The sequence below is a fragment of the Xenopus tropicalis genome, chromosome 1 (genome assembly GCF_000004195.4).
Source record: "Xenopus tropicalis strain Nigerian chromosome 1, UCB_Xtro_10.0, whole genome shotgun sequence".
Lineage (NCBI taxonomy): Eukaryota > Metazoa > Chordata > Amphibia > Anura > Pipidae > Xenopus > Xenopus tropicalis.
The window spans coordinates 154,829,566-154,845,616 of record NC_030677.2 but is presented as its reverse complement, the minus strand read 5'-3'; the positions used below and the strand labels follow the sequence as shown (position 1 = coordinate 154,845,616).

The 16,051-nt window shown below is 36.8% G+C and overlaps 1 protein-coding gene across 1 annotated transcript in view; it reads left to right on the top strand.

The window, feature by feature from the left end:
* The first annotated feature begins 268 nt into the window (after positions 1-268).
* The window catches only part of txnrd2 (thioredoxin reductase 2), a 60,961-nt gene continuing 45,178 nt past the window's right edge, over positions 269-16,051 (top strand). Inside the window, 7 exon segments of the mRNA NM_001127015.2 lie at positions 269-378; positions 1,174-1,242; positions 4,372-4,428; positions 6,278-6,422; positions 7,680-7,754; positions 10,086-10,164; positions 12,657-12,719. Coding sequence (NP_001120487.2) covers positions 336-378; positions 1,174-1,242; positions 4,372-4,428; positions 6,278-6,422; positions 7,680-7,754; positions 10,086-10,164; positions 12,657-12,719 — 531 coding nt within the window. The 5' untranslated portion in view covers positions 269-335.

The following is a 16,051-nucleotide window of genomic DNA, read 5'->3' as shown; positions in this document are numbered from 1 at the left end:
TTGGCTCAGATATTATTAGCAGAGGCTTTGCAGGCATCCACCATAAAAATAAAGAAACGAAGTCGTTTGTCTCTTTTCATTTTTTTTCTCTGACAAACTTAATATCCGTCAACAGACATAACAGCGCTGCAACCTTCCATGATAACACATGACCCTGCTTCTACTAACTCTCGCTCGCTTTGCTAATCGCTCTTATATAGCCTGTAGTCATGACGTCACAATCCTGCGACAGCCTGTGGCTGAACTCTGGCAGCCCTACGCACTGAAGCTTAGTCGCTGTGCGATTTACTGGCGCTGTATGACATTGAGCTAGCGATCTAAAAGTGCGGGCTGTTATGAAAGTCGGCTCTGTTCTGCGAAAAGCGGGGCTTTTGGGCGGTAATAAAGGACTACTTTGTGAATTGTATTCAGTGGAATAGTGTAGAGTATAAAAATGGTGTAATAACTTAAATGTAGTGTTTGAGAAATAAACCATGAGTAATTAGAGAGCCCCAGAAAAAAAGCTTGTGTTGAAGGCGGCCAATTATGTAACATTTTGATTGGGCACCTGCAGCCTGGCAGTATGCAACTTGCCTGCAACACCAGGTTCTAGCATTATGGGCTGCAACCTGTCGGCATGAAACTTTAGGGGAAGGCAATAAGAAATTGATAGTGGTTCCATAGATGTAGTGAGAAACAAATGAATATGTTCTGTATCAGGTTGCTGGAAAAACAAAAAAGAAAAACAACTATAAACAGCTATTTACACTGCAAATCAGAAAATGTTTGGATGCAACAGGAGTTTTTAGCTACCACTGGCTACTGACTACTACATGGCACCTGCCTAACTTGCCACAGACTGATCAAACTGCCCAAGGTTCCTTGCAAGGCGACCAAAGTGATGCATATGCCATCCCGCTGGCAATTTACATTCTTGCTGGTGGGATGGCATATTGGGGAGATTAGTTGCCCGCAGTAGTGAAGATTTATCGCTTGCGACTAATCTCCCAGTGTGCCACTGCCTTAAGGAGGCAACCAAAAGAACCGAAGCATAATACAATAGCAGTTTATCATAAGAGATGTTATAATGTATAGTATCAGCCAGAAGTATAATGAATGTTAAGCTAAATCTGTCCACTAGAGGACAAGCTAATTCTGGTATCTGATAGGGATACACTGTGTTTTCTTTTGCAGGAATCCGTCATGACTATGACTTGCTGGTTATTGGTGGAGGCTCTGGAGGTCTTGCATGTGCCAAGCAAGGTAAGAAAGTACACAACATGTATAGAAACATGTACACGTCTAAAATATTACATTTCTGAGTAACATCATGTATGTGTAAAAATGTAGTGTTGGATGTGAACTGGGCCCCTTATCTATTTGTTCATTTTATCATTCTGTAATGTCTGCTCTTAGGGCGCACTAAAGTAACTAGGGTCGCGCAGGTTCAGATGCAGGGTTGCCACCCAGTACCCCTTCCCGTCTGGACTAGCTCCCCCTGCCCATACAGACTGGCATCCTTGACTGTCTGAATGGCTCCTTTTCGCTCCCTTGCATGTGCACCTGCAGGAATACCTTTCTCTTCCTAAACAGTTGTGGTCCAGAGTTTAATCAACTTGCACCCCCAGTAGTTAAGCCACTGTTTGGCCATTTTTTAGCATTTTGTTTGTTTTTTTATAGCTCCATGAGTTGGCAACAAAATTCTCAAAATCATCACTGGTGCACTTTCTAGACAAATGATTATAACTGGAATAAGTTCACACCACCATTACGTTAATCATCCTTGAGACTCATACACTGATCTAGTAATACCTTATCATTATATGACCTTGATTTTTTTGTTTGGTCAGATTCCATTAAAAATAACTAGACTGTTATAACATAAACTAGATAAAATTTTACATTTCAGGCTGGAGAAAGGCATAATTAAGAAGCAAAAGATTGAATGAAGGGACTTTTAATGCAAAATACACTTTGGCCAAATAATAGATCAGTGATCCCCAACCAGTGGCTTGGGGGCAACATGTTGCTCATCAACCCCTTGCTCTCAGTGCCCCCAAACCAGGTAGTTATTTTTGAATTCTTGACTTGGTGGCAAGTTTTGGTTGAATAAAAACAAGATTTACTACCAAATAAAGCCCCCTGTAAGCTGACAGTCTGCATAGAGGCTGCCTAATATCCAATCTTAGCCCTTTATTTGGCACCTCCATGAACATTTATGATTGTGTTGCTCTACAAGTCTTTTTACATTTGACTGTGGCTCACGAGTAAAAAAAGGTTGGGGACCCCTGTAATAGACAATACAGTTATAAGCCATTTGTTAACATATGTTAAAAGTTGAGAAAAAAAAGTTATTTGTAAAGTTAATTGCAATTCAAAGCAATAAATGTCCCTCTGCGCTGATGTTTTTTACTTATGATTAAAACAGCAAAAGTCATTTCTTCTCAAGCCAAGGCCTCATTTCATATAGTGCATTGAATGCTACTTCACAGGTCTGTAAATTGACTGGCTTATGCTAAACTGTTTCAATAGTCAGAATCTGTAGAGTGGGTAATAATAAGGGACAGATAGATGCTGCTTGTAGTTGTTTTAAGCAATGAACATGTCAGTAAAGTAACATGGTTCAGATTTTGTTAGGCCAAATGCTGGGCATTCAACAGAATCTACATCTTACAAAAAAGATCTGGCTTTTAGCTGAATTGGCTGAATCCAGTTCCCCATTCTAAACAAGCAAATATATAACTGCAGAAATGGTTAACATGTGACCCGTCAGCTTTGCTCCAAATAAATAAAGTCGTTCTATGACATACACTATCCAAGAGACATCTACACAAAGATCAAACATGTTTTATTTTCAACAAAATACAAAGTTCTGCATGAAAGAGCAAATGCATTGTTCTGCATATGAATGAGCCAACACAAGCAATCAATTAAAAAGCCCACAGGGAAGAAAGTCTGTTCACTTGGAAATGTATCATCAGATTAAGATGCTTAGGATGAACTTTCACGGTCATGACATTTTGTGAATTGAAGTTCATCATATTAATGGTAAACTGAGATACACTAGGAATATTTACATAAATACATCCTTGTTCTTTTTTATTACCTGCGTGATTTTTGAATTATTTTTCTATTTATGTCTTTTTCAGTGTGTTTTTCTAGGTAAATACTCCTCTGTTTAGTTATTTATTTTGTTGTAGCAGCAATATCAGACATACATTTTCTGCTTCTTCTTTGCTGTAGCTCCCAACAGTCCCAACCATGTGCTATTGTTAGTTGTAGTTCACAACAGCTAGAGTACTGCCGGTGTGTTCTGTATTGTCCTTTTGTTGTTCTGATGCCCTTTCACCATGTTTAAGGCACATAAGGCTTTTCATGCAAACAATCACTTAGGGAGCAGAAAAAAAATGCTTTTATGGTAACTGCCAGGTAGTGGCTACTTTAGTGGGTGCTAATGTACTCACTATTGCCTAAAGTACTCACTATTGCCTTGTGTGCCTTTGCCCTCAAAAGGAAAATAATTATACATTAAGGGGCCCATTTATCAAAGTCCGAATCTCGGACTTTTAAAAGTACGATAAGAAAAATTAATATTAAATCTGATAATTTGTGATGTGCACTAACAGCGCAAACATTTTGTATCGTGGTCGTACCAAAATATTATGGTACAATCCGAAAGTTCAGAAATTTTCGAATCCGAGCAATCGTAAACGGCGCAAAAAAAATTCTGACTCTGATCCATCAGTGCATGATTTTGGAAGCCTCCAATAGGACTCAATGGCACTCTGCAGCTCCAACTTGGCCAAAGGAAAGTCACGATACTGAAGCTTGAATGAATTCCAAAACTTTCGACAAATTGTCGCAAAGTACGAAAAAGTTGCGCAAATTAACGAAACAATCTCAGAAAATACGCACAGTTCTAAAACTTAGAAAAAATACGAATTTTTAGCATTTGGACCAATTCGTACATTAATAAATAGGCCCCTGAGTGTTTGATATTTCTGTTTAATAGACTCGGAGGATAAAAATAAAGCTATAGGTGTACTATCATTCAGAAAAATCATTTTATGAAACTTTACTTTTTCCCGTGTTTTTGTTTGTCTTTCTTTTCTGTCTTTGTTTGTCCCAATCTACTATTAATGGCAACTGTTTTTTCCTTAGAGAAAATATAGAGTGAGACATAAAGGCAGTAATTCACTTAAGTGTATCACTTTAGAACAGCAGTCCTTTGCCATTCACCTCTGTCACACTGAGAGCCTTTGTGCAGACAATTACATGTAAAGCAAAAATCCTCATAGGAGTTCCTTGGTATAATTGTCTTGCTGTTCCTGTATTATGCCCAGTGATTAATTTTTATTCCTGCTTGTAATTTCTTTGTTTCTTAAATTACAGCAGCCCAATTTGGAAAGAAAGTTGCAGTATTTGATTATGTTGAACCTTCCCCAAGAGGTATGAGAGTTTCAGTAGTATGAAGTTCAAGAGACTTTCCATAAATCCAGAAAAAGAGCCATTGACCGAGTGAAGTATTAAAGGGGACTGTCACGCAGACTTAAAATGCTGTATAGAGACCTAAATTTCTTTTTTCATTAACACATTCATACCAATTATAAAGGCATTTAAAAATCCTATATTGCCTTCCCTGCCTATGCCTTAGGCTTGTGTAGCCACTGTATAATAATAACCGCAAACCGCCCACAAAATGGTGCCTGCCTGCTATGATTGTGTAATTCCAAGACTGAAGGAAACAAGGTTTATATTATTTATGTAGTGTAGACAAAGTTTATTTTGCTTGGTAAACACAATAGAAAAGAGTTTGGAATTATTTCTTAGGGTGAATAGAGGTTTAACTCTAAAATTCGGAATATTGATAAAGACTAAAAAGTGTAGGAATGTGTCAAATCTTATTAGCTTTCCCTGACTGGGAATGGATGGGAAGGAGGGGCCTCCTCCTCCTACTTGCTCCTTGTGAATATGTTGCCTTGAATTTAGGCAGCAATGTATTCATATGGAAAGTGCAGGTCCTTTACCCACAGGCACTAATGGCAGGGCAGAGTGCAAAGTGTGACAAATATGGCTGTCTGTGCCTGTTTATTGTACTTTGCGCCCTGCCACTCTGTCAGCAAATGAGCTCTTTGGTGTTCAGCTTAATTGATTACAAACCCTCAAAGCCATGTTACTCTGGAAAAGTAAGTGTGATAGATTTTTATTAGCAGCTGATTCATTTTTTTAAATGTTACTCCTAGCTGAATATGCAAACTAAGACTTGAATTCAGTTTGGCATGCAACATCTGGTATTCTGCTGAATTCTAAAATTATGGATTCATTGCATTACTAAAGTAATGCAGGATTTTTTCAATATGTGTTTGATAAATGTATGCATTTTGCTGTCAGGAAATTTTTCCAATGTAGGGCAGGGATCTTACATATTTCACAGTCATGGCCTGGACCAGAAAGCTCAACAAACCAAGAATAAAAGTATTTATAAATAAATAATTGAATTTGTAAAAGAATCTATATTTTCCAAAGTAAATCAAGTGTAAATAAAATGAGTAATGTCTCCGGAAAACCACAAATTACAAAAAATTATAAGACATTTGACTTGCACTCCCAAAAATCCAACTTGCAAGCCAGAAGTATAAATGTGCAAAAATCTTTATTAAATGTAGAAGTCCGTAATAAGTCTTACACCTTTTGTCCCCCTAAGGCACTAAATCATGAAGCAATGGAAATGTCTGGGTTTGGTGGACACCAGCAAAACACTACTTGTTGAAATATTTTATGCCAAAGTATAAAGTAAAAAGAGAAACTTTAAAAGTACAACATACAGTGAGTTTCTTGACAATTTAATGCTTCCTTGAATGACCTGAGGGATACATTGAAATACTGAATGCAAGTCAGGTCTTTTTGCCAGTTATCAGTGCCCTTACCGTACTAGAATTCTTGTAGATGAATTGAAGCAAATCCCACCGAAAAAGTTCAAACATCCAGTTAAAGCCTTCCCAGAAGAGTAGAGACTTTCATAGCAGCAAAGGGTGGATTAAAGTTATATCAACCCTTGGTTTTTAAATGAGTTGTTGGACAGGCAGGTGTTCAGATAGATTTGTTATTATTATCTATATGTTTGTCTATTTGTCTGTCCACTGAGCATTAAAAAGAATAATGAAAAATAATATTTAAAGATCATTAAGATTATTTTCATTCAGTGTGCCCTAAACGGATAATTATCTGCATAAACTGTCATTAAGAGCCCAGAGATCTGGCTAATGCATTTTTTTATTACATTTGTTAAAAACTTTAGGAACAAAATGGGGAATTGGAGGGACTTGCGTGAATGTTGGCTGCATTCCCAAAAAGCTGATGCATCAAGCAGCACTTATTGGTAGCACCCTTAAAGATGCACCTCACTATGGCTGGGACACACCAAATGAAATTCAGCATAACTGGTAATGTATGAAAACATAACTGATAGCACTTGGCATTAGCATGCACTGCTTGTTTTTTCCCTCCTACTGAAAAGCAGCAGCAACAAATAACAGTACACAGGAGGCTTATATTAAAGGTCTATCTGCTGTAAAGTTCAGTGAAACAGAATATATAGCATATTGCAATGTGCTTCACTGTAAGATAAACACATTTGAGGGATCTGACCTTTCATTAAGCATCCTCATTTAAACTCTGTCATTTGGGAGATTTGCCAGATAGTTTAGTGGAAATATGTCATCACTTTATTTGAAAAGATGGTCTTTTAGCAACTAATATATGGTATTATAGCACTTCCCAGTGGCCTAAAAATAGAATAGCCAAGGGGGCAGCAGAGTGTGATACAAATGAATAAAGCTAGAGCAAGACAGTGAGGGGTTTTACTGTGTAAACTGTAATTAGCACAATGTATGCACCTTATCCATATATTTTTTTCTATTCATCTGAATACAGAATCCTAAGAAAAAGATTAGCTTCATATCGAAGTGAATATTCAAATTTGAGAAAAAGAAAAATATCTGTTGTGAACAAAAAATGTTTACATTGCTTTAAAGTCACATACGTTTAAGGGTTTGGGTTCAGTCCTGTTGAACACATAGGATTCTGCTGAATTTGGATTTAGTGCATCCCTTTTTAGCACTTTCTTTAAACAGCATACCAATGTCATTTGTCAGTGAAGTAGAATTAACCATTGCAGTACCACAGTGCTGATTCCCTTAGCTGTAAAATATATTATATTCAGTAAAGTGGGCAGAGTTTGTTTCTGCGTATTGAACTATAGCAGCCAATCATCAGGTGGATATTGTTTGACTAGTGCAGTTGTGATATTGAAAGCTACAGTTTAGTAGCCAATGTTTGGTCATGGTACTACATAACCCAGTAATCAAATCTCTTATGGTCATCTCCATGGGTTATTTTCCATTGACTGAAATTGTTCACTGCCCTATAAAATTGGCCTTGGACAATCAGTGTAACCATTTGTAGTCAATAGGAAGCAACCAGCAGATAATCCATAGTTTTGATTAGATTCCCTTTGTGGTGTCATAGACTAGAGATTTCAAACACACTGCCATTCAGTTATCTGTGCCTTGGAAAATAGACTTGATCAGATAATTCTTCAGGTCATTTGACTGTAATCTATATGAGACTGTTGATGGATGGAAAAATGATTCATTGTGTAATATTATAGATAAGTATTTTAATATGTCCTATCCTACCAGGGGAAAAATGGCTAAAGCTGTTCAGAATTATGTGAAATCATTAAACTGGGGACACAGAATACAACTGCAGGACAAGTAAGTCTCACTTTTTATGACTTGCCTCATTGTTATTTAAGGGTCCTCTTATGTACATATTGTGGTGATCAAGCAGAAAAGGGAAACTGATATACGTTTGGGGCACAGTTTTGCACACAGTGGTATAAAACATAATTAAAAGACAGAAGCAATCACTTATTTTTAACAAAGTTCAGCTACAGATAGATTGCTGAATTACACAGTTGTGGCATTAGGTGGTGGTGTAGGATCCAGATATTTTATGGTAAGTAGCTGCACAACACTACATACTACTATTTACCAGTTGGTGTGTATGCCATCAGCTAATTCAGATATATTGATAAGTGGATCACTGCAGTATATTTAGCTTTAAAAAATTGACTTTTGGCAACACAACCTACAGTCAGCAGTCTCTATGTGTAGCTCATACAACTGCCTACATCTGGCCTATGCTCAGAAGGTCACTGCAAGCAACACAATACAATAAAAAGCATTTGTTAGCGGTGTGTTACATAAGACAATAAAACCAAAGTAAAGCACATTAACTTAGCTGTTTTACTGCTGTTTATAAATTGATTGTGCAGGCCTCATTAAGCCAATACCACAAGGTCATTGAGTTATACTAGTGGCTTTCTAATTCAATACTGATTGCTTTCTTTGGCTCAGCTTTTATTTCTGTTGCAAAATAATTAACAAACCACACAAGGGATTGCCACTGTTATTTCTGGGAACAAAGGGTCAGTGGTAAGAAACACTGTAGATATCGTATAGATCATTAACTAGAAAACAAGTTGTTAATGCAGATTAGCCCTTTTCTGTGTTTTCTCTGTAAAACAATGCAACCAATAAGTGGGTGCAAGAAAGGTATTATTGTTATGCACTGCTGTTTCTATACTGATAAATGTACACTGTATTTGCAGAGAAATATATGATACTGATGATATTTTTTGTAGAAAAAAGTTTTACAAATAATAACTCACCAAGTATAAAGCGTGACCCAGATGCACCAGCCCCAGACCCTCAGCAAAGGAAGCAGAAAGGCTGTTTATGCCATTATCAAGGGAAGGGAATTGCAAACTCAAAAATCATGAAGGTCACCAAATAATAGGTTAAAAACAAAAAACCTAACACACTTAAGGCAATAGATATGTTATTGCAATATAGGTTTTTGTTTTTCACCTGTTTTTTGGTGACCTTCATGGTTTTAAGTGCTTAACTCCCTTTTTGATGTTGAAAATGTCGACTGAACCCACAAGTTTTCCTGCTGTATAATAATTTTACACTCTTACCATTCTTGTATGCCATACTTCGAATTGCAAAAATAAAGTAACCATCATTCTTTGATCTTGCTGGCATTTAAGGGGTTGGTATTCACTCTACTTAAGCTGGCAATGGAGGGTGCCTATCTTGGCAGATATTTGCTGAGAAAAAAGGTAAAAACTAAGTAAGCTTTATCAGAAAGGTCTATGTAAATACAGCCATAAGCACTCACAGAAACGTGACAAAACGAGACATGTTGTGTCTGTTTTCCTCTGCCAGAGACACGCAGCTCTCTCCTCTCTCCCCTCTCCTGCTCCCCCCTTCCTCAACAATGCTAAGAACTCACTCCCCCCCCTTAGGAATGTGGATCTGAGCCAATCAGCAGGAAGCTTCCTCATAGTCTTACACACTGTTCATGTACACCGGTCTTGCTCTTCGTGCAGTAGCGTGGCATTATGAGAACTTTCTTTACACAGCTCAGCTTTTTTTTCTTTCTGTTTGGCTTCTGATCATCTGAACAGGTAGCAATATGGGGAGACTTAAGGGCACTATTGAGAGAACTGAAAGTATGCCTGCAGCTTGAGATTAACTCTTTATTAGCCTTTCCTTCTCCTTTAACAGTGTGGCTTTTCTGCTGTTTGTGTATATGTATAGAAAACGTGGAATTAGAGGTAAAGGATATTATGCATTTACCTAAGCTGCTAGTGTTTCTGTATTTCATGTTGTAGGTTTATATGTCTCTGCTCTTCTGATCTTAAGTGGAACTTCAACCCCCATAAGTAATAAAAGGCACTAACCTCCATATGTAGTAAAAGCTACTAAGTTTGCCCAGGTGAAGTAACCTGCAAAAACTTAGAGGCCAATGTATCAAATTTTGAAGTGGGGGGGATTGGTAACGTGCAACAATTTTTGTTTTCTTAGTGCCAATGGTGTCCCCACAAAGGGAACCCTGGTAATGACACCACCTCAAGGCAGATGCTAATTCCACAGAGCATTTCTGTTCTATGTGCATTAACATCCATTTTAGTGCTTTACATTTGTGTTGTGTGTTAATGGTTCATGATTATGTTTTTTATTTGCTCTTTGCAACAGAAAAGTTAAATACTTTAATATGAAGGCGAGTTTTGTAGATGAGCATTGCATTCGAGGAGTGACCAAAGCAGGGAAAGAGGTGAGTTCCTGGGAAAAAAAGACATTGTTTAAGCCTGAAGGGTTGCGGATTGGAGTTAAAAGTTAAAGGTATACTGACAGTTGCTAATTTATTGCGCTCATGTTACCCTGTGGGCACATTTGTTTATTTTTAAGACTACATGTAAATAAGAAGAATCACAGGCATAATGGGAGTTTTGACTGAAGTGGAGATATTACATCATTAATGGAAATATATTGGATAGTTGCTTAGACTTATGTTTGATTTATTTATGCAAAATATTTTAACCTTATATTTTACACCGCCTGTGGGTCGCTATAAGTACAGAATGGCACATATAATGTTTAATCGTAATATGAAGCTGGACTTCATTTAAATCTTTGTATTGACTCCGTGTTACCATGGGCACGCTTGTTCACCTTCTGTTGATTTTGCTGCATAACTCTATCAAAGTTCTATTAATATAAAGTGTTTTGACTTCCAATTGTTTGAGCTAACATTTAGTAATCTCTGTATTGGGAAAGATCATTGCTTAAAGGGGTTAGTCACCTTTGAAATATATTTTAGTATGATGTAGAGAGTACTGTTCTGAGACAATTAGCAATTGCTTTTAATTTTTTATTATTTTTTTTAGCTATTTATTTAGCATTTTTCCAGTTTGCAGTTTCATCAGTCTGGTTGCTAGGGTCCATATTACACATGAATGCAGGGAGCTCAGAAAGGTCCTAATTAATGAGCAATTTCAATTTATCCTGGTAGAATAGATCAACTTATCAATGTTGAATTTGCTGTAGGGCCCAGTGACATCTAGTTACACCGCTGACTGGAGGATTAAAAGGGCTTTTGGTTCACTGATCTTACACCCCTGAATGGGGTTTTTAGGGGGCCCTGCAGACACCTTGGGATTAGGCGTTTTACACTTAAAAATGGGTCTAGGAGCCCAGTCTGGGGAATGAGGGGTATGACAGATGCACACAAACACCACTCCCCCCAGTCCATAAAGTTTTATCTCTTTAAATGATCCCAGTGCTTATGTATACACACATAAACGCGGATATAATCTAACTGGAGTGAAGCGGAATTTCTTCATCCATGTGTCTTTTGAGTTGCAAAATAACTACCATATGGCAAGATCATTTGGTAGCCTGAAACTGTCACAATCATCCATTAAAGATCCATTTTGCAATAAAAAAATCTTAATTTGCAACACATCATGCTAAAACACTGCAGGATGTCAGTGATGTTTCAGTAGCATTGTACTGAAACTGTGCTGTGAAGACAATTGTGCCCTCTTGTGGTCAAATACTGCATTTATATAACATACTGGTAAAATAAGTTTAGTCTTTTAGATGTCCTTTGTGTCATTTGAAACATTTAGTAAAGCAACCCCTTAAAGGAGAAGGAAAGGCAAAGTCACTTGGGGGTGCCAAAATGTTAGGCACCCCCAAGTGACTTAAATCACCTACCTTTTACCCCGGGCTGGTGCTCCTGTTAGGAGAAAACAGTACCAGCCCGGGGTAGCAGCGAGCGCTTCCTCCTTCCGTATTCGCTCGCTCACGCGCGCATGCGCAGTAGAGTGAAAAGCCGAACTTTAACAGAGAAGTCGCCTTTTCACTCTACTGCCCATGCGCCTGTCGTGTAGTCCTTGCAAAACGAAGCCGGAAGGAGGAAGCGCTCCGCTACAGGTACCCCGGGCTGGTGCTGTTTTTTCCTAACAGGGGCACCAGCCCGGGGTACAAGGTAAGCGAATAAAGTCACTTGGGGGTGCTTAACATTTTGGCACCCCCAAGTGACTTAGCCTTTCCTTCTCCTTTAAATATAAAGTGCTTGATCATATTCTCTATTTAGTGATTGGGGCAAGATTATTATGTTTTCTAATTTATTCCTTTTCTCTGTTGAATAGTCTGGAAAAGCAATAGAGGTTAATGCTTTAATAGATCTCTTAATAGATTTATGATCCTTTGTAGTAAAAGCAATATTCAGATTTTGTAGGTCAAACTTTGTGACATCTACCTAAGTGGTAATCAGATTAATGCGCCGTTTATCACTGTCACTGCATCCTTATGAAATAGCTGATGCTTGACCAAGGTATTTGTCCTCTAAAGCAAATAGTGTTACTCTGTTTGATGATATTATGGTTTATGTTTTTTAGATTTGTACCCCATATTATGCTCCCTTTAATGATTATGTACAAACAATTGCAAACTTTGCCCTAGCCTCTGTGATATATAGCAACCAGATTCTTTCTTTTATTATGTTCATTTTACTGAACCATTTAAAGCAAATCTACTTATTGGCTGCTACTGGTTACAGAGATGGGGTAAACAGTGATCATGTTTCAGAATAAATTGGTGGGAAAAAGGTTTAGATATAGAAATAACAAATTGGACATACTTGAAATATATATATATATATATATATATATATATATATATATAAATAATATATACAATTTACAATTTTGCAAAACTAATTGTAACTTAAAATTTTTTTGTAATTGTTCTCTTTGGTAGACATTAGTGACAGCAGAAAACATTGTCATTGCTACAGGAGGAAGACCGAAATATCCTACACATGTAAGTAATGTGTTTGATTGTTGGTCCACCAGTTACTACATAATGCATTCGGGGTTTACATCGGCAGCATCAGAAATAAATGGACATGCAATTGTACGAGTGGCATACATCTGCAAGAATATTATGGAGAGCATTTGCTCACATTTATGGAAAATTAAATGAAAATAATTTAACCTTTTTTTTTTTTTATAAAATACTAGTCTTTTTTGTAGCTTAGCTGTTATAGTCAATGGACATTGTATTGCTTGAAGTACCTGAGAATGGTTATTGGCAGATGGTACTGATAACATTTGATCTAGTGGTCATAAAACCAGCTATTTATATACAGTATTCAAGGGACTTACAGGAATTCCAGACATTTGAATTGCATTGCTCTGATGGGAAGAAGAATATTTGAAACTAAGTACTGCTTAAGGCTGGTGGTTTAAAATATAAGAAAATAATATAATACAATAGGCAATGCGAAAGGATCTGTTGTCCAGAAACTCGTTATCCAGAAAGCTCTGAATTACGAGAAGACCATCTCCCATAGACTCAAATAATCAAATAATTTAATTTTTTTCTAATTATTTCCTTTTCTCAGTGATAATAAAACATTGAATTGTATTTGATCCCAACTAAGATATAATTAATCATTATTGGAGGCAAAACAATCTTATTGGGTTTATTTAATGTTTAAATGATTTTTAGTAGACTTAAAGGAATACTGTCATAGGAAAACATGTTTTCTCCAGCAGAATCTGCATTCTGAGTTTTTTTTTTTTATATAATTAATTTTTGAATTTTACATGGGGCTAGCCATATTCTTAATTTCCCAGGGTGCTACAGCCATGTGACCTGTGCTCTGATAAACTTCAGTCACACTTTAGCTGCTCCCAGTAGATATCAGAATAGCACTCAATAGTAAGAAATCCAAGTCCAGCTTAGGACTCCTCCAGTTACATGGGAGTAGGAGAAACAATAGGTTACCTGAAAGCAGTTCTAATGTGTAACTCTGGCTCCTTCTGAAAGCTCACACTCAGGCACAACGCACTGAGATGGTGCCTACACACCAATATTACAACTAAACAAAAATACATTTGTTGGTTCAAGAATAAAATGTTAAATAGTAAAGGGAATTATTTGCTATGTAAACAGTGTAACTTAGAAATAAAAAGTACAAAATAAAAATCATCACAGTATCCCTTTAAGGTATGGTGATCGAAATTATGGAAAGACCCCTTATTCGGAAACCCCCAGGTTCTGAGAATTCTGGATAACAGCTCCTATACATGTACTGACATTACTAAATGAATTCCCTTATTTAACAAATTGCATCAGTGCAACAGGGGTCACTGTAGAGTAGGTTGAGCATTACTGTGTTGGAACTGTTGTAAGCTTAGCAATATTTTTAGATATACAGCATATATATATATACTGAAGGAAGGGTCAGCACTCGCAGGACTTATACAAAAACAAGTGATTTTATTAAGGGTACTAACATTTCGGCTAGCACTCTAGCCTTTATCAAAGTGGTGAATACAACAAACACAGTGTCTAAAAAGCACACAGTGGCGGGAAAAAGTGGAGATGGCGTCACTCTACATCACCAGGCAGAGACAGCATAACAGGAATAAACAAATAATAAAAACACACAATAAAAACAAAAAACTAAGTGGACAAAATAGAAAGTACAAGAGAATAACCACAAGGTCTAAGTAAAGTAACTATTTTATAAAATAGAAACAAAGTATCAAAGCACGCTGCTGGAGCTACATGTCAGGGATGTATCGTGAAAGTAACTGATTTGTATCACTCCAATCCTACTATACATCTTAACCCCATAAGTTAAAATAGTCAGAAATATAATCAACCATTATAATCCGACCATTATATTTTTGATTATATTTCTGACTATTTTAACTCATGGGGTTAAGATGTATAGTAGGATAGTAGGATTGGATTGATACAAATCAGTTACTTTCACGATACATCCCTGACATGTAGCTCCAGCAGCGTGCTTTGATACTTTGTTTCTATTTTATAAAATAGTTACTTTACTTAGACCTTGTGGTTATTCTCTTGTACTTTCTATTTTGTCCACTTAGTTTTTTGTTTTTATTGTGTGTTTTTATTATTTGTTTATTCCTGTTATGCTGTCTCTGCCTGGTGATGTAGAGTGACGCCATCTCCACTTTTTCCCGCCACTGTGTGCTTTTTAGACACTGTGTTTGTTGTATTCACCACTTTGATAAAGGCTAGAGTGCTAGCCGAAACGATAGTCTCCTTAATAAAATCACTTGTTTTTGTATAAGTCCTGCGATTTTCATGGCAGATATTCATTATATTCATTTGCCCCCATATATGCCCCATTATATTCATTTGCCCCATATATGCCCCATTATATTCATTTGCCCCATAATTTTAGAAACTCTACCCAAATATACATAAGACATATTATTAAATCATAGTACAGGTATGGGATCCCTTATCTGGAAAGCCATTATCCAGAAAGCTCCGAATTTCAGAAAGCCCATCTCCTATAGACTCCATTGAAATTAAATAATTCAGAATTTTAAAAAACTGATTTCCTTTTTCTCTGTAGAAATAAAACATTAATTTGTAATTGATCCCAACTAAGATATAAATAATCCTTATTGGATGCAAAACAATCCTATTGGGTTTAATTAATGTTTTATTGATTTTTTAGTAGACTTAAGGGATCAAAATTACGGAAAAACCCCTTATCCGGAATAACCTTGGTCCCGAGCATTTTGGATAATGGGTCCTATACCTGTGATATCTATTATGACAGCATATCGTTCTATAGTGTAGTACTGCTACTACTATGTTATGGTCATGCAGATCAATACATTAAGCAAAATGATCAGGCAGTATGATTTATTCAAATAAATCAAATGAAAGAAAAGGTGTGTATACATGTACACGTGTGAAAGTTTTGCGTGGGAGCATTTGTGTATATATAAGTTTGCAAAATAAATCGTAAAAGAAAATACATTTTGTAAAATGTGTATTCTGTGTGTGCTAACGTCTTCAGGTGGGGGGGGCAGCAGAAGGATTTATGGTGGCAGCAGGAATACACATTCTACAGGTCTGTGCAGCAGGAAGTGCACAGCTGGCACAGAATGGGGCCTTGAAGGGGATCCACAAACACCAGGCACATGGCTCCTATCCTTATATAGTTATTTAAGTAGTGTTAATTGGACAAACTGGAAAACGAAGTCAGCCAGAGACTCTTGTTACTTGTATTAGGTCATCATCCAACCTATAACTGCATAATACTCACACTTTCCTATCCTTTTCCATATATGGTATAATGCAGAACTTCATAA